This window comes from Centrocercus urophasianus, unplaced genomic scaffold (assembly GCF_019232065.1).
Source record: "Centrocercus urophasianus isolate 14NV4802_14NV808 unplaced genomic scaffold, USGS_Curo_1.0 seq_12, whole genome shotgun sequence".
Classification (NCBI taxonomy): Eukaryota; Metazoa; Chordata; class Aves; order Galliformes; family Phasianidae; genus Centrocercus; species Centrocercus urophasianus.
The window spans coordinates 26,125,008-26,143,281 of NW_024884364.1; the positions used below are offsets into that span (position 1 = coordinate 26,125,008).

At 38.7% G+C, this 18,274-nt stretch overlaps 1 protein-coding gene across 2 annotated transcripts in view; it reads left to right on the forward strand.

Moving 5' to 3' along the window:
* The window catches only part of JAM2 (junctional adhesion molecule 2), a 34,494-nt gene that overhangs the window by 14,058 nt on the left and 2,162 nt on the right, over positions 1 to 18,274 (forward strand). For both annotated transcript variants that reach the window (XM_042811059.1, XM_042811060.1), the window contains exons 2-9: positions 6,161 to 6,226; positions 9,958 to 10,071; positions 11,291 to 11,443; positions 13,432 to 13,637; positions 14,888 to 14,990; positions 16,541 to 16,648; positions 17,428 to 17,443; positions 17,926 to 17,956. In XM_042811059.1, the coding sequence (XP_042666993.1) occupies positions 6,161 to 6,226; positions 9,958 to 10,071; positions 11,291 to 11,443; positions 13,432 to 13,637; positions 14,888 to 14,990; positions 16,541 to 16,648; positions 17,428 to 17,443; positions 17,926 to 17,956 (797 nt within the window). The remainder of the gene's footprint in view (positions 1 to 6,160; positions 6,227 to 9,957; positions 10,072 to 11,290; positions 11,444 to 13,431; positions 13,638 to 14,887; positions 14,991 to 16,540; positions 16,649 to 17,427; positions 17,444 to 17,925; positions 17,957 to 18,274) is intronic.

The following is an 18,274-nucleotide window of genomic DNA, read 5'->3' on the forward strand; positions in this document are numbered from 1 at the left end:
TCAGGGAGTATGAGGGGAAGTTAACAGGTATCTGCATGCACAAATGCAAGTACTTTACAAGATTCTTCTTGAGATTGTTGATCTAGTAATGGAAAAGACACTTCCTTTAGGAATTCATAGGCTGTGCTGAAGCATAGAAGTTAGGCTGTATTACTCTGCCTACGTATATATTTTTTTTCTCTTCTGAGCCTTTTAGAAAAGGCTGCTGCTTTTTATGTACCCATCATTCCCAAGAGTGAAGATCAAGATAATGCATTTTTAGTACTGTTTACTGAAAATAAGTAGCCGTGTGTTTTTCCCTCACTTGAGACTGCAGCAGCACAGATACAACTCAAACAACTTCTTAGTAGTGCCAGGAAACAAGCACTGCATCTTACTGAGGAGCAACTTTTCTTAACAAGTACGAAGTATTAAAAACTTAACTTAGTTAAAGTCCGTTTCATTAGGCTAGTAGAGAAATATCTCATTTGCCACTGACGCATGGATAACACATATATGTGATGTGGGATCCCTAGTTTTTTGTCTTGATTAAAAACATCTGTATGGACTGTGTCCTAATTAGCCAAGAAGAGTGTTTAAAATCTTGCCATGTAATTCATGTACTGTTAAGATACTCTCAGGTGCTGTATGTATTACCCACCAGCTCTGGTGCCTGGATGACTAAAACTTACTGTGGTTAAATCCAGCAGTTTCCAAAACATTATAAAAGCTGCTGACAGCTACCACCACATAAGTGAAGGGATGACTGAGAAAGCCCTTGAGTTCTTTTGGTGTTTTATATCCCACTGGTTTGCCAGCCCCAAAGTATGCGTTCTTTCCTTGGATCGCTGTGCTTTGCATAATCGCATCATGCCTAGTAAAATACAGACTGCATCTGGATTTAGATGGATTCTACAGCCTCCCCTGCAAATGAGACTTCTTTTATATTTGTTTTCTGTATGCAGGCATGCACGGTAGTTTCTGGTTGTTTTGTTGTTGTTTTGTGTTTGGTTTTTTGTTTGTCTTTTGTAAAACAGATAAGCTTTCCTAAAGTAAATCCTGTTCTATCATTATTGCAATTCAAAAACTTACAAGATAAATGAAAGAAGTTGAGCTTTTTCTTTTTTTTTCATGATGCGTGTTAATTTCTTTTAGTCCAAAGTTTGAACTCTTAATGCCATGTTATATTTCCTAAATGGGGCTGTTTGTGCTCCAGGCTACATTTTGGTTCATAAATCACGTTTTTGAAATTGGCTGGGGTTTCTGGCAAACACTGGAGATTCCTGCAGTTACAGTCTATTAATGGTCCTAAGCTCTTTCCAGTGTGTTTACTGGAGGCTAGCATTTACCACATGACTTGATGGAAGACAGAAACTGCTTAAACACTCATCTGGTGACAGCAATGTGTTTAGGAATAGTGGTGGGCCTCAGCCCTGGCACACTGCTGTTAACATTGCCTAAACTGCCAGCACCACCATGAGCAAGATGATAGGTAGCCTATTGGTTGTAGTGACCACATAGAATCATGGAATGGCCTGGGTTGAAAAGGACCACAAGGATCATCTAATTTCAATCCCCCTGCTGTGTGCAGGGTCGCCAACCACCAGACCAGGCTGCCCAGAGCCACATCCAGCCTGGCCTTGAATGCCTCCAGGGATGGGGCATCCACAGCCTCCTTGGGCAACCTGTTCCAGTGCCTCACCACCCTCTGAGTGAAAAACTTCCTCCTAATATCTAACCTAAACCTCCCCTGTCTTAGTTTAAAACCATTCCCCCTTGTCTGATCACTATCCACCCTCATAAACAGCCATTCCCCCTCCTGTTTATACGCTTTCTTCAAGTACTGGAAGGCCACAATGAGGTCTCCTCAGAGCCTTCTCTTCTCCAAGCTCAACAAGCCCAGTTCCCTCAACGTTTCCTCATAGCAGAGGTGCTCCAGCCCTCTGATCATCTTACTGGTCCTCCTCTGGACCAACTCCAAGAGCTCCATGTCCTTCCTGTACTGGGGGCCTCAGGACTGAGTGCAGTACTCCAGATGGGGCCTCACAAGAGCCAAGTAGAGGGGGACAATCACCTCCCTTTCCCTGCTGGCCATCTCTTTTTTAGTGCAGCGCAGGACACAGTTGGCCTTCTGGGCTGCAAGTGCACACTGCTGGCTCATGTCCAGCTTCTCGTCCACCAGGACCTGCAAGTCCTTCTTCATAGGGGAGTCTTCTGAGGTGATAAATTTTACCTGAAGTTAAGTAGCTTCTTCACTTCTGTCTCTCATGTATGGACTATACCATCTATGGGCTACTTCACTTAGGAAAAAATATGGCAACACAAGCACCAAATGATACGTGAATGCTGTGGCCATGACAAGACACAAGGTGTCATTTGAGTTCATAATGGTTGCCTTCCTGTTCTCTGTTGGGGAGTATTGTGAGAGAACTGTCTGTGTTATCTCTTGATTCTTGGGACATTGGACTTCCTAAGCTTTCAGTATCCTTTGAAATCCTTTGTTCAGCTTTGTTCTTGGCCACCTGCTACTTACAACTTGGCAAAACAAATACCGCAAGACTACGTCTTTTCTTGTACTTATTACTTTGTTTTGATTCTGTTCTCATGTAATTTCCTCCAGACACCACAGTTTCCTTTGATTTGATTTGACTAATGCACTCTTCCTTGATGATTCCTCCAACTAGTGTCAGTTTACAGCTGTGTGATGATTAAATGGAAACTGCATTTTGTGGGCCTAGTTTCAAACAAGTTAAATTGCTCCCATGGAAGAGTAGGGGTTTGTCTGTTTGGTTTCTGGTTTTGTTGTTTTTCAGTGTGTGTATAAAAGCATTTGATGAATAAGAAGTTTGGTAGTACAGTTATCTGTCATCTTTTCTCTGTTGCTCCTCATATGGTGAATTAAAATCCAATGCTTGAGAATTGGCTTCTGAGTAATTGGCAGTAACTTTTCTAAAAGGGCATTGTAAGGAAAAAGTGCTTTAGCTTTAAAGACCTCTTGCTTGATCGGGTTTCGATCATCAACTACCACTGCACCACCTTAATGTTCATGAAAAGGAGCATGTGTATGTGCAGTTTGTGTGTGATGAGGAAGGCTTTGTGCATCTGAGTACTTTGCTTTTCTTTTTTTTCCTCACAAAATATTTAGTACCTGTTACATTGCATACCAGACTTGTGTGTTCTGTAATCCCTTTATCCAGGTGGAAATGTACAAACTTGGTGCAATTGCAAGCTCTCAGTGCAAACTACACAGAGTAATTTAAAAAAACAACTTCCACAGAAATAAGTAAGTACTTATTAAGTAAGTAAGATCTTGCTCCAGAAGTCACAAAACATTATCTCCTATTGTGTATTCTAGCTCGTGAATACTCAAAACAGGTCAGGGAGCCTCTGTGTGATCACTGTATTAAAAAGGAGAGAGAATTTTCAAGTTCATGAAATGGTGTATGTAATATAATGATCAGATTGTTTTGTGCACAGAGAGAAGGCTGATATGCCAATAGCTTATAAATGGCTTTACCCACATGCTTAGGGCCTAGAAATGCTTCCTACTCAAGTTTAGCTGAAGTCAGGGCCTCAAAACAAAATGTTCTACCTACCATGAAAATCTGAAGGAAGATATTATTTCAGTAGATAACATGACTTTTTACATACAGCATTATAGGACACTTAATTTTTGACTATTCTAGAAACAGGTTTGGGTAAAAGTAAAAGCTAAATTTATTTCCATAAATCTAAATAGGGCTTAATAGATGTAAAGGAGAATTATTTCAGCCTTTATTTTAGGCCAAGCTTAGACAAAATCAGAAAGATGGGCTGTGTGTGTAGGTAAAGGGGCAGCTGTTACTTTGGGAGGTGCTGGGGAGAAGAGGGGTTCCCTCTTCTGCTCTTCTCAGGGCTCTTCTAGCAGTTTGTTCTGTTTTACTTTTCTGGAAGTCCAACAGGAAAGTTTCCTTTCTTGATGGAGTGGAAAAATTTGCAAGCGTGATTTGTAATGGAAATGTTTTTGCAATTTCTGCAATCTGAGGGAACATAAATGGCAGTGCTTGAACCATAATCTTTGCTTTGAATTTACTTTCATATTATAAACTTCTGCAGTAACTATTCTGGAGTAACACAAAGGTGTTTAAGACATACTGAGGACAGGATAGTTGCACATGAATTTGGATCATTTATTAATCTGCAGATGTGAAAATTCTCTTTATGTTGCCATGTGTGAAGCTGTATTCTCTGAGTAACAACGAAATGTTGAACTTGGCATTTGGATTTGGGAGAGAGAGGCAGCAAGACACCTAGAAAGCAGCAGCTCTGAATGGTAGTGCAGGTGTGCTGGGGTACAGGTGTCGAGGCACAGCTAGGAGGCTGTGGGACTGCTGTGTGAGGCAAGGCCTGAGCTGACCTGTGCCAAATGCATGGCTGGGCAGAGCAGCCACCCTGGGATGCCTCAAGGACAGTTTGGGAAAGAGAGGGCACACAGAATTCAGCAGGGAGGGTTGAAGGGAGCAGGAACAGCCCTGCAGGCACCCAGCAGAGAGAAGGAGGAGCTGCAGGTGCCCAAGCATAGTTGTCCCTGCAGCCCTAGAGCCCATGGTAGGATCGGGTGGATGTTCCCTGAAGTGAGCTGCAGGGAAAGCACTGCACTGGAGCTGAGCAAAAGTGTGCAGAGAGGAGCTGTTATGACTGACTGCACTCCTCATTCTCTATTCTCTCAGTCAATAAATTGTATTAGTTTTCTTCAGTTGACTCTGTTTTCCCTATGATGGTAGTTGACGAGTGATCCCCCTCTATTTCTGCCTAAAGTCATTTTCATCTTACTTTCCTTCCTTGTCCCAGTGAGGAGTTGTGGTGAGAATGGCTGGATGGATGACAGGCAGCAAGCTAAGGTCAACCCACCTCAACAGGATACTAGAAATGAACAACTGAACCTCTGCTGTAGTGGTGCAGACTCAAATAGTTATTGTAACTGCTCTATGACTCACAGCCGTGATGGTTAAGGATACTCATATGTCAGAATCTGTATTTTTAAAGGAAATTGGGGACATACTAGAGAATTATGGAGAAAGGCCCACGGGAGCATCTTAGATGGAGGATGGAATATGTAGTGCCAGGCTAGAACAGCAGGGAATGATTTTGGAAAGAAAAGCAAGAGATGACTTCTGTATGGTATCTTTGTATAAAGAAAATGGTATCCTAACTTGGAGCCGTGAGTACTCATATCCGAAAACCAGATAGACTCAGTGAAATGATAAATGATGAACACACTTTGACAGAAGTAATGAAGAACCAAAAGAAGATAATGAGAAGCAAGAGATTTTTGATCTGTTTGTGTTTTCAGAACAATACTGGGTAACCCAGATATGCCTAATGAGGGATGAGAAATTAATTTTTGGACAAAGAAGGTCTGTGTGTGCAAGAGGCAAATAGCAGGTCAAACTGGACTAGTTTCTATCAGTCAAAAATAAGATTACACTCCTATTTTGAACTAGCTATGTTTCTAAATATTGGTGATAGGGAGTTGTACTCACTTCTTTATACCCTCTGTAGCAGTTGTTCAGTGCCTGATGGGGACATAGGAAATTGAGTGTGAGATGAGTGTCCATACTGTCCTGAAAATTTTTTTTATCCCTCTGGAACTTGAGATGCTTTTGAAATAATATTGACATAAACCTGTGTAAAGAAATGCATTTAGTTGTTCCTGCAAGGCAATCTGAGGGAATGCAGACTGGAGTACTTTCTTGACTTTCTTGCCAGTTACTGCACATATGTTAGCCTGGATAAGCAGCTTGTGGTATTCAGGAAAGAAGCCTGCCATATAACAGAAATACAATGAAATATACACCCGGGTTAATACAAGTTACTTGAATTAAAAGCAGACTGAGATGTTGCTCCAGTAGAAAACAACACCTACTATTTATATTGAACTTCTCATGTGTAAATATTACCATGGCGTTGTTAAAGAGAAACATTACATTTTATTTTTTTTTACACATACCAGGTCATAGAAAAACATGAATTGTTCAAGGTTACCCACATGGCCAGCCATACTCTAAATCTTAGTCAAGTTCTTAGCAGACAATATTCAACCTGTACTGTGTAAGGAAGTCTCAAAAACTGCTGAAACACTAAAGAAAATTATGAGTTTTTATCACTGAACTGCTTTCTTTTTTTTTCTGTCCTCTTACAGATCATAAGGTGACTGGAATTGCTATTGAGACAGATAATAAAAATGTAAAAGCAGAGGAGTTTAAAGGTATAGTATATGCATTGCTGTGATTTAAAAGTACATGTAATAAATATATGCAAGCTATGCAGACAGAATCTGTGCAGTTAAGATTGTCTTCCTTTTTCCTTGGGCAGTGAGGAGGGTGGTGGTCTTGATCCTACTCTCTTTGTTGAGTGCTCTTGTAATCTTTGTTTTGTCTCCATTTTCAGTTGCTTACAGAGTTGGACTAAATGCTCTCCAGAGGTCCTTTTCAACCCCACCTATTCTGTGATTCTTGTGACTCGTTTTTCAGTCCTGATAGCTCACCGTAACACTGGCTTTGTTTCCTTCCACATAAAGCACTGTGAACTGATGGAGAAGAAAAGCATTAATCTTAAACAGAGATGTGAGGAGTTAGTGAATTTACCATTATTTTCTTCCTGTTGTCAGTAGCTATAAGTTAGTGACTATTTAAAAAATGACAGTAACTTTAATGACTACTTAAATGTATACTTATTATCATGACTTTTATCATGGGTGGGTAATGATTCCCAGTAATCAGCTACAGAAGTGAAGGAGGCAGTAAAGAAAATCTGATGTTAGCTGAATAGATGAGAAAGAGATCGTAGTAGTGTCTAAGTATGTGAGGTATGTGGCTTGTGTGGGTTTTTGTTGTTATTTCATTGTACTTGGTTGGAAATCGGAGAGATGGGTATTTCAGAATTGAAAGAGTTTTTTTGCCGAGGCTTCATTCATCTATGAGATAATGATGAAGTATTTGAATGGTCTCTGAAGCTATCAGCTTCCTACCCATACACGTGGCTTGTACTTTGTTATTTTGGTACTTGTATGAGAGTGAGATCAGTTTAATGTAGAAATGAGCATAACTTTTAGTTTTTTGCGCTAAGGGAATGTAGGAGCAGATAGACTTTGCTGTTAATCCAAATGCAGCTGATCTGAAATGTGTTGGTTTTTTTTTTCACTTCCAATTTCAATTACTGTAGAGGAGGGCTAATCAAATAATTGCCCTGGACCAGACATAAATCCAAAGCCAATGTTGTTCAGATCTCTCCAAGATCCCTGAGTGTACTTATCAGACTCATAGAGCCTCTGCTGATGTGCAGTTTCTTGTAGGTCTATCTTAATGAAAACCAAGTAGATTGTTTCTGGAAAATTCCTGTCACTGACTCTACTAGTATGGGGAAAAGCAGAAGAGAACTATAAGTAAGGAAGGCTTTTGTTACCTTTTCTCTGTTCTTTGTGCATTCCACTGCTCCCTTTCTGTACCTTTTCTTTGGATAAGATTAGTGGGAGGGCATCAATACAAGGCTTTTCTGAAGAGGAAAAAAGACCATGGCACATGAGACTGGCAGCTCTTTCAAGGCAGAGGTGACTTGCTAAGCTGAGAACACTTCAGCTGATGCAGGCAGCTCAGCCAATAAAGACCAACTCATGGGACCAGCCAGCTGTCACAAGGTCAGTAGCAAAAGCAAACTGAGCTTGAATGATGGCTTTTCTTTGTTAGAAGGATACAAAAACAGAATGGAAAGGAAACTTCAGCAAATCTTAAGATTCAGGAAGCCTCCACCCAGCTACTCAACCTGAAGTCAGGAACCTCAGGCTTCCTGAGTGCACGACATGTTTTTGGAAGCAGCCAGTGCGTGCGTAACATGTTTCTGGCAAATAATGCCCTCTTGTCTCATTTTTTTCTTTCAAGTCTGGACATTATTTCCCCATGAGAGATCCCTGGTGCTACCAGCCTGGCCCCTTTGAAGTTTTTTGTTTCTTCACAGAGCAGACTGGGAGGTGAAACTCTAAGCACGGGTGTCCAATCATCTGGCTTGCGTGGGCTGCACTGAGTGAAGAGGAATGGTCTTGGGCCACATATAAATTATATAATACAATTATGTATGTAACTAACCAAACTTACTTTTAAAAAATATTGTTTTATTCAAATATAGAGGGCAATGAACACGTAAATCTAGTGGGTTGGAAATGTATGCAAGTCTAAAGGGTGAATGGAGAGATTTGTTGGTACCTCTTGATCACCCTGCAGGTTTTTTTGCTGAGATTGAAAAGGAAGATGATTAATGCAGGCTGATTGTACATTTTGTCAGTTGATGTTTGCCTCCTGTAAACCAGACAGGTATTGCCAAAACTTCAAGGGCTTTTGATACATGATGCTCTGGCCTATACCGAAAGACGAGAAGTCAAGATCAATACTGTATTTTTTTCTTTCACAGAAGATCCTGAGAGATACTAAATTTCACTTGTTAATAGATTCAGAGACAGTCATGTGTGGTTGGAGACAGAGGAAAGAATCCAGGCAATTGTTATTAAAATTCAAGAGTTATTCACTAGAGGGAAAAAAATAAATACATTTTCCAGCATGCTTTTCCACAGACATGAAACTACTGAAATGTTGAGTTTATCTAGATAACTCTACAGACTTGTCATGCCTTCTCTCCCTGTTCAGTTCCCCCATCATGTCTCTAGGGTTGACCAGAGACCACAATTACTATGATGCAGGCTGCATATTAGAGATGGCATATGCTCATGCCGTGCTGCAAGGGAATAAAAAATAACAGTTGACCTGTTCCTCGTAAGAGATACTAATTTTGTTCTGTTTCCTACCCAGTTATGGCAACTATAGTAAAAAGCAGTAATTCTTGAAATCTCAGCCTCTGTGTAATATTTGGGGGTGCCTGTTGTACATAACCAAGGGAAACTTGAGTGGACGGGCAGAAAGGCAAACAGTTTTTTGAACCTTCTTTACTTGAGTAAAGTAAAAGTAGGAGACTCCATCTGCCTGGCTGCTGGAGCCCAGCTTGGTATATCTGAAGTCTTAGGGGTCTTTGTCCCAATCTGAGGGATACACATGCTGCTTTCCCATTTGCAGTTTCACCACACAGCAAGGCTCTGTGTGCAACTCAGAGGTGCACGCACAAACCACTAACGATGAAGTGCGACCTTCAGCTGCACCCACGTGCGATGCTGTTGAGGTGAAGTGCAGACAACTAAGCCTCTTTCCTCCTCTTTGGAGAAAGGAGTTCACTGGTGAAAGTGCTCATACAACGCTCTAGGTTCCAGAAGAACGCATACGCATTCATGGATCTCCTGAGAACTGTCACAGCCCTTGTTCTACCTGCCTCTCTTGCCCCAACCCTGAGCTTCCTACTAGCCAGTTAACTTGTTTTAGATTGTTGCTACCCCATATTACTATTATCTTTGCACTGAGAAAGTCGTCTGGATAATCTTAATGAAGCACATGCTCATCTTCCACACACCCTTAAAATAACCGACGTGAAATTGTATTTAAATATTTAAGTTACTTAGAATATTTAACCATCTTATTAGTGTGTTTTTCATTTTCACTGTTACAGGTAAACTACTGATAATGAATTCAGAGTCAATACACATAAGAACTGGAAGAGAGTCCTTTTAATGGTGTTTGTTCATTGGCAGAAATATTGAAACATAAAACGGGGATAGTAGTATGGAATCTCTGCCCATCTAACATCTGGAGCTTGATCCCACTTGAAGGCCACTGCATTAATGGGAAATTACTATTTTCTGTTTCTTCTTGTGTAAATCTGGAGAAGGTCTGATGATGTTATTTTGAATAGATCCGGCCATTGCTGTCTGCTCAAGCTCTTTTAGAAGAGATTAATGTCACGGAACCTGAATGTGTACTGCACACAGTGATAAAGGTTCTAACTTTCTCTTATGCTCTTTGTTCTTTTGTGCTTGTTTTTGTTTGTTTGTTTTTCCCTCTCTAGAGGCTATTCTTAGTTGCAAGCACAAATTTTCAAAAGGGATGAGTCTAAGGATAGAATGGAAGAAAATCCAGTCCCAAGAAGTTTCATTTGTTTACTACAACGGTGAATTTACAGGTACGGTACTACAAGCTTGGACTAAGGGCTTAACACATCATTCTCTTGCACAGATATCAGCTCTCCTTGGGAATAACATTAGGAAAATGATTGAAAGAGGATGCTCTTGACTTTTGTCCTTTTGAGAAAAATAATGTTTCCTCAGGGGAAAAAAAGAAGAACAGCTTTTCTTCAGAAAATTCTCAACATTTAGTTATGTTTTTAAGAAAGTTAAATATAAGAAAATTGGAGACAGAGAAAATCGACAGTGCATGTTCCTTGAGGCTTTTTATAAATGAAATTACATTCAAACATAAGCTCACAAAAAAAAAAAAAAAAAAAAAAAAAAAACAACTGTTGAAAGCTCTGCACTCCTATCTAACAAAGAGGTTTCAGAAGCCTGCTGTAGAGCTAGGGGCTTAGGTATGAATAATGCAACAATGTTTATATACATAAAATATAAACTCAGCAGTACATTTTAAATTATTTGTACACTTTTTCAAAAGTAGAATTTCAGTTTATACTTTGTTTAGAAGATTTACCTCAGCTGTGTCTGTTGAAGAAAGCGTGGTTCTTTGGTACCTTGTACGTGACAAGTAAAGCTTGAGAAGTAAAATTAGGCCACAGCAATTTTGTTGAACTTGCAAGATGTGCTGGTCTTGTTGATGAACTTTTTTTCCTTGCATATGTTTCAGTTACAAAGACACTAGAACTCCTTGTTCTGTTTGTGCAAGTTTAATTTCATAACAAGCTGTTGAATGAAGAAAAGCTCATTGTAAGAAAACTGGCAATATCTTTGCTAAATCCATCATTTTTTTCTCGCAAAGTTAAAAAGTCAAATAGTTTGCTGTAGTCTCGCTCAGAATCCTTTTTATAAGAGAATTAAATCAGTGATTGCCATCACTCCAGTCACTCCATCTTTTCTTTTTTTCAGTCACATGACTAGTGATATACATACTTTCTTGAAATGTCCACAGAAAGGAAAAAGTATTCTATCTTCCAACTGGAAATTGTTTGACACTTCAGAGTGACTTTTCTTCTGGACTAAATGGGGAATTTTGTGGAAGGTTCTTACTGTCTTGGGAGGGGGATTACATATTGCCTCTTGGTGATAGATATCTAGCACTGCATAAATGAGCAATAGTTCATAATCTGTTTGGGATTTCAGAGCTAGTCAGTAAGAAACAGATATTTTCTGTAAGTGATAAACAGAAACTGCGTTGTCTGTTCTCCCTAAAAGGTGATCTTAGAGACCGAGCAGAGATGTTGAATACAGGAATCCGTATAAGAAATGTGACCAGAAAGGATTCTGGGACCTACCGCTGCGAAATCAGTGCGAAGAGTGAAGAGGGGCAACGCCTGGGAGAGGCTTCTATTACTCTCACAGTGTTGGGTACAAAGAAACTTTATCACTTAGATTTCTGTAAATGAATTCAACGATGGCAAAGGGTGTTACAAGCATGACTGTCCACGTAGAATGTAGCTGTTGGATTTTTGGATCTTTCTTGCGTTGGGTAATAAATATATGTTCTTGCTTACATTCCCATTCTACAGTATTCAAAGAAATGCATGCTTGTATTAGAAAGCAACAGAACTTATTTCTTTAATGGTACGAATATGTGTTTTCATTGTCAAAAATTATCAACTATGATGATGAATGAGATGATGAAATATCCGTTTCTGCTAAAACTGAAGTTACTCAGTGGCTGAGAATCTGATCTTCTTTGACACTGGAAAGTCAGCATCTGTCAACACTTATCAAATATTCCAAAGCAGCAGTTCATTCTAATGTGCTACAGTCTCCTCCTGCTTTTGGAAGGAGAAATTGCTGCAGTGCCTGCATAGTGCCAGCTAGCAATCTGTAGACTTTATTTATAGGAGAGATGTTGGTTTTTATTATTCTTTACGGTGTTTTTTTGTTTGTTTGTTTGTTTTTTCCCTGCTTGGGGAAAGGATGGAAAAATGAATATCGAGCCCTTTTTTTTTTTTCTACTGTTCCTCCTACTTTTTCCCAATCAACAAATAGATTAGATAGTTAGATAGGTAGATAGTTAACATTTCTTTCCTCATGAGTAGGAAAGAAGTTCCTGTGTTTTTTCAATACAAAATCAACTGATCTTTTGAAATTAAAAATAAAGTCTCAGAGTTCTTCATAAAAATGATAAATTCATGAGCTTCTGCATAATTCCAACAATGAGGTAATATCACCTTTTCCTTCTTTTTTTCCACTCTCTCAACACATAGGAGTGTAGCTTCTTCATTTAAATTTGAAACCTTGGAATTGAAAGAGTGGTGGGTGACTGTGTGACTCATGCAGAAACGTTTTGGAAGTTTATGGAAGTTCAGTGTGGGTTTTATGTTTTGTTTTCAGAATGTTTTCTTTCTATTTTAAAGTCAGACAAGGAAAAATTATGAATAGTTGTTAAGGTGTCAGTCATGCTTTTAATACGCCTTGTATTCCTCTTCACCATTAGTTTTCATCTGGATAGTTTCAAGGAACCAAAATAATAATAGTAGTAGTAATAATAATAATAATAATAATTTCCTTTTCTGTTGACGTAATAAAAGTTGGAAAAAGATATTTAATATTAATGGCAGAGGGACCTGCATTGTCCTGTATCTGTGATGCAGAATGTGATGCAAAACCCGACAACATTTTCTCTAAATACTGCAACAATATCTGAGGAAAGTTGGAACTGTTTCCTCACTGATTCTCCCTGCTCAGAGAAAAATACTAAACAAGTACTTGATTAGGGGGGAATATTTTTTTTCTTGTTTTTTTTTTTTTTTTTTTTTGTTGTTGTTGTTCAGCTTTGTTTTTTTAATTTAAACTGAACTTAATAGTCAATTGCCCTTCATTTTCTACCTGAGATTCATGCATTGGCTGTGATGATTGCTAGTCTTCGTCATTCTTTCTGACAGTTGTGTTTCAAAAAACAGTAGAAGCAAAACAGGAATCTTCTTATGGTTTCTCACTTTTGTTTTTAAATACTATTGAGGGAAAAAAAAAATTCCTGGACTCCAGATTCCCTGAGACATCCCTTCTGCGTCTGGGAGCAAGAGCCCCACTGAATAAATGGGGTGGAAAAAGATATCTAGAGTTTGGATGAATGTGTATAGATTGAAGACACGATAAAACAGCATGTGGTGAGGGAGCCTAGGTGCAAACGTTTGCCTTCACTGTTTTTGTCAGCTTACATACCTCACAGTGCTCTTCAGTAGCAGAACTGAAGCCATCCACCCTGTCTCCAGAGCCCCCGTTTGTTAATGCGGTAGCTGTTGAGCATGTACACAAGTGTTCACCTCCTCAGTGACTGTCAAAAAGTTGTGAGATAGACAATACTGATAAGACTGTGTAACAAGCACAGAATTGTTTTCCAGTTCCTCCCACTACTCCAATATGCGTGGTACCCAACTCTGCAATGACGGGAACAGTAGTGGAGCTGAGCTGTAAGGAAGCTGAGGGATCTCCTCCATCTGAGTACCAGTGGTACAAGAATGGCGTTGCCTTACTGGAAAAGACAGGAACGGGCAGTGCTAGAACAACCAACATAACTTACACCATGAATAAAAAGTCTGGCACTCTGGTAAGTGTAGTAACCAACTGTATTAAGCAGCTGTAGAGAAAACCAAATTTCTGTACAGCACAGAAATGCGCAGTGGCTTTAATCCAAGGCACAAGGTCTTTCTCAGAAATCAATGTCATGCTGAAATTTGATAACAAATTTATAGGGTATGGTTTCTGTCTCAGACCATAGAGGTCGAGTGTGGTAGGCAAAGTGGGTGACTTATAAGGCTGTAGTAATTATGAATGAGCAGAATCTAGCAAATAAATGACAAATTTCACCTTGTCGGTTAGCCAGCCAGCTCCAGGTGAGAATGATCTCTCAGTATGTTGACTGAGTTATATTTGATAGTGCCTTAAAATCTAAAACAGCAGCTTCACACACTTCAGTGGGAACTGCAGCACCAAGGGCAGTCCAGAACCTCTGCAGCCCAGAAGCATTTAAAGGTCCCAGTCCTGTCCTTGTATTGTCAGTGGGAGTGTGTAGTGGCTTTAAGTCAACTTAGTGTGTTTTCTGGTATGTTCCCTGTGAGAACTGCCTATCTTTTTCTCAGCCCTGTTTCCCCCTTCTAAAAAAAAAAATAAATAAAAAAAAATCACATACTACTAAGCTGAGATCTTTACTTATTTATTTTTAGAAAAGTCATTTTAGGGACACTCCACTCTTGGAAATGATCATGTTTGGAAACCAGAATGTGCCATATCCTTTGTGCATTTTCATTCACAGGTGCTGTAGGTAATTCAGCACACTGTGAGCTACTCAGAAACATTAATCTCTTCTTTAAAGTTACAGTTTTAATGTATGGGATGTATTAAAGGGAGAACATTTAACAAATCGATTTATAAAAACAATTACAGAGGAACGTAGAAACATACAGGGTCAGCATCCATTTTCTGCTTTCTCACTGTAATTATTATGTTAGAAGTATTTCATAAATAATGCAGTTCAGCATTTCTCCATTAGAATAATAGAGAAAGTGACATCTCTGGAAAAAAAATCCTTGGATGTACCTTTTGTACTATGTTTTGTACACTCCATCTAGTAAAAATGCCCATCTAAAAGGCCCTCATGTTTAAGTAGCTGAAGTTAAGATCTAGGGATATGAGTGGAGAGCAGGACTGAGATGAACATGAGAGCAGAAGTTCTCACCTTCTTTCAGATTTTTTGGGGAAAAGTTTTATATTGACACATCAACATTTCTATGGGTTTTGGTTTTTTTTGTTTTGCTTTGTTTTCCCATTCTGATAATGTTTTGGACTCTGTCTTCACAGATATTTAACACTGTTTCAAAGAACGACACTGGAGAGTATTTCTGCGTAGCCTCAAATGGGATTGGATTACCTCAGAAATGCTCCATGAAGAGAATGCAAGTTGGTGTGTATCAGACTAAAAGAGGGCAGAAACCAGTCTTGCATCTGAGCTGATTTAATTGTGTGATAGTCGAGAAACTAATATTGAATTATAGCCTTTTATTTGATTATGGTATTATGGGGAAGAACAGTATTCACATACTAGGCACCTTATATGTAGTGAGGGTGACTGCTTAAAGCATTACTTATTGTTTTGTTTGTGTGTGTGTGTGTGTCTCACTGTACTTTACAGAAAAGCAGTTAGCTGGGTATTATTGCAGTATCCAGCCCTTAATGTTGCTCAGCAGTGAACATCACAGAACCAGTGTCCCTCTGAGAACCTTACTGCTTCAGAATTCTTTTATGGATGTTGTACAGCATAATGTAGCAGTCCACTGTTTTATGGGGTTTTTTGTTTGTTAACTAACAGCCCCCCAAGATTTTGAGATGCATTTGTGTGAGATCATAGTGTAGCAGATCAGAATTTAAACTGAAAATAATTTGATACTTGCCAGAGCAACACTGAAAAGAGTCGGTGTATCTTCAAAGAAACAAAAACAAAACCCACCAATAACCCTGCATAGAAGCTGTACTATTTCATGTTAAAGTGTTCCATAAGGCAGTTATTTGGTTCTCTCTTAGAATTTAGTTGAAAATCACTATATCAAAGCTTTTAATGCATAGAATACTTGATCATAATCAGCTAGGAATGAATTACCAAGTTCCTACCAACTACCAAATACCCGATGTGGAAATACCCATCCAAGTGAATTGTGGCAAAAACCTTTGGGTGAGATTTACATCTGTGTATTCCTGTCTTGAAGTCAAGATCCAAATAAGTAATTGGTTTCCTACATAATGGTAATATAACAAAGATTAAACAACAAAAAGATCAATCAAAATGTTTCTGCTTATTGATGGCTTTGTCTTTTTTTCCCAGAGTGGATTATTACCCCAACAGATTTAATCATGAGATAGGGATTTTTATGAAGAAATAGGCATAGGTTGTCATCTTCAAAATAAAAATGGCTCAACTTCAGTAGCCGTGTAATATTTACATATATTTGCATTTAGTGCATTGAATTTTAAAAGCCTTGCTGTCGAAAAATAATTTTTAAAAAATCCAATTTTAAATAACCTGCCAAAAGAGCTCTTCATGACAGATGTGACTGTCATCAGCTGCTTTGGGTATTTGAAGCAAACTAACAGTTGTTTAAATAGACCAAGGGAACGTATATTGAAATCCTGAAGAGACAGAAATCTTTAAGAGCCTCAATAATACTTATGCTGAATAGGCAGAACAAGGAGTTTGTGTCCTTCGACCACTCCCTTTCCTTACTTCTTGACTCAGAGGAAAGATTTGAAGTGTATCAAGCACTCCTGTTAACATGGCTGTGATACAGTAATCCTTTTGAACACCTTATCCACATCTGGGTGCCAGGAACTAATCTATAAAGCTTAGGTCAAAGTCCATTCATAAATACAAAAGGTACCTGTAGTAATTAGGGGAAAAAAAATCCATCTAATGGATATTTTTAAAACTTAAAACATTGTGTTGTTCTTTTATAATTACAGATGACCTTAACGTAAGCGGTATCATCGCTGCTGTAGTAATCGTGGCTCTGATTATGGCACTGTGTGGCCTTGGAGTACTTTATGCTCAAAAGAAAGGGTATTTTACAAGTAAGTACAGCAAAATCACTCTTTCTTTGGTTAAAAAAAAAACAAAAACAACAAAACAACAGAGCTATATTTCTGCTGATTGTAACATGTACTTCTCACACTTAACTTCCATGGTACTATAGCTGAAGAGTATTACCGCAGCAACTTCACTGCATTTTTATTCAGCCTCCTACTGCAGAGGCAAGACTGAGATGGAGGCATTCGTACAGCTGCATAAGGCTAGCAGGCAGCAATCTAGGAAAAAGCAACAAGCAAAATCCTGGCTTCTACAGCTTCTGCTGTAGTTTCGAGAAGGAATGGGAAAGAAATATACTGCAAAAACAAGCCATACAAGGTTACGTGTAATCCATAAAGGGTATTTGGAGCAGCTGAGTTCTGATGAAGGGGAACTAACTTACTTGCTCCCTCTTCTGGTTTGTGGTGAAAGCGCATGTAGTGAAACTGGAGGATTACCTGGAAAAAGCTTAAGCCCAAGGAATCTACCTCTCCATAGCATTTATATCAGTACCGGTAGAGTTCAGCACAGCAATAAGGGATCACAAAATGTCAGTGTGAGAAAGATTGCTGCCCGAAAGTAACAGACCTGATATTAGCATCCCTGTCCATGTACAACTTAAATTACCTTTGAAAGCCATCTATTCTTTCTCTGTTCAAACTCACACTACACTAAAATTTCATTTAGCAACTGAAGCTATCAGTAAATATTTCAAAGACTTCTGAGGAAACTACTCCTGTGCTCATTTTTCTTTTTTTTTTTTTTTTTTTTTTTCTTTCCCCAGAGGAGAGCTCTTCCCAGTAAGTACTTTTATATTTTATCCATGTCACTGTAAACTTCATTTACATCCTGATGATTTAGTAACTGTGATGTTTGTTTAAGGACTTTCTTTCATACAATGACATCCTGAACACTGAACCTTTTGCTTTTAAAAGATTATTGGAGCACTTTTAGGTAACAGCATGTAGAAGAGCAATGTACTGAAGAAAAATTCCACTTTTAACATACTGTTAAAAGTATAAGTACTGCTTATACTGGTTGCTAATTAGACAAAGTGTACCTGGAAGGCCTGAAGGGACAAGCTAGGGAAAGCAATTTGGCTGTGGCTCCTGAGATCATGACAGCTATCTAAAAACATCAAGTGTATTTGTTACAGATTTTATACATCTTACTAAGGTGGAAAAAAACTAAGGATTGCTGGAAATCAGAACAAAAACATTTGTAAAGTTTTCAAAAGGCTAAAACCTTTTTAACCTAATATGCTTTTCTGTTCTATTAACAGGAAGTCCAACTCTCAATCTACAAGTGAAAAGGTATTTCACATTTAGTAGCATGTGTACATTTTCAGCATGTATTTTGTTATCTAGTATGTAGATAAGAGGCCAGCTACTTGGCTGCTTTGAATGGGAAGGAGCAATATTAAAGCCCTTGTGCATCAGATGCTCAATAGATACTACTACTTTTACCTTTTAATAGAATATTACTTATATTTTGTGTAACAGTATAAATTAACTTACAATGTATCAGTCATGCTCCTTTTTGGTTTGCAGCCTGAGTTTCTTCTGAAATATAAATTAATGTAGTTAAAGTACTTGAACTATTACTTAAGTGACCTTGCTTGTTTCATTTAG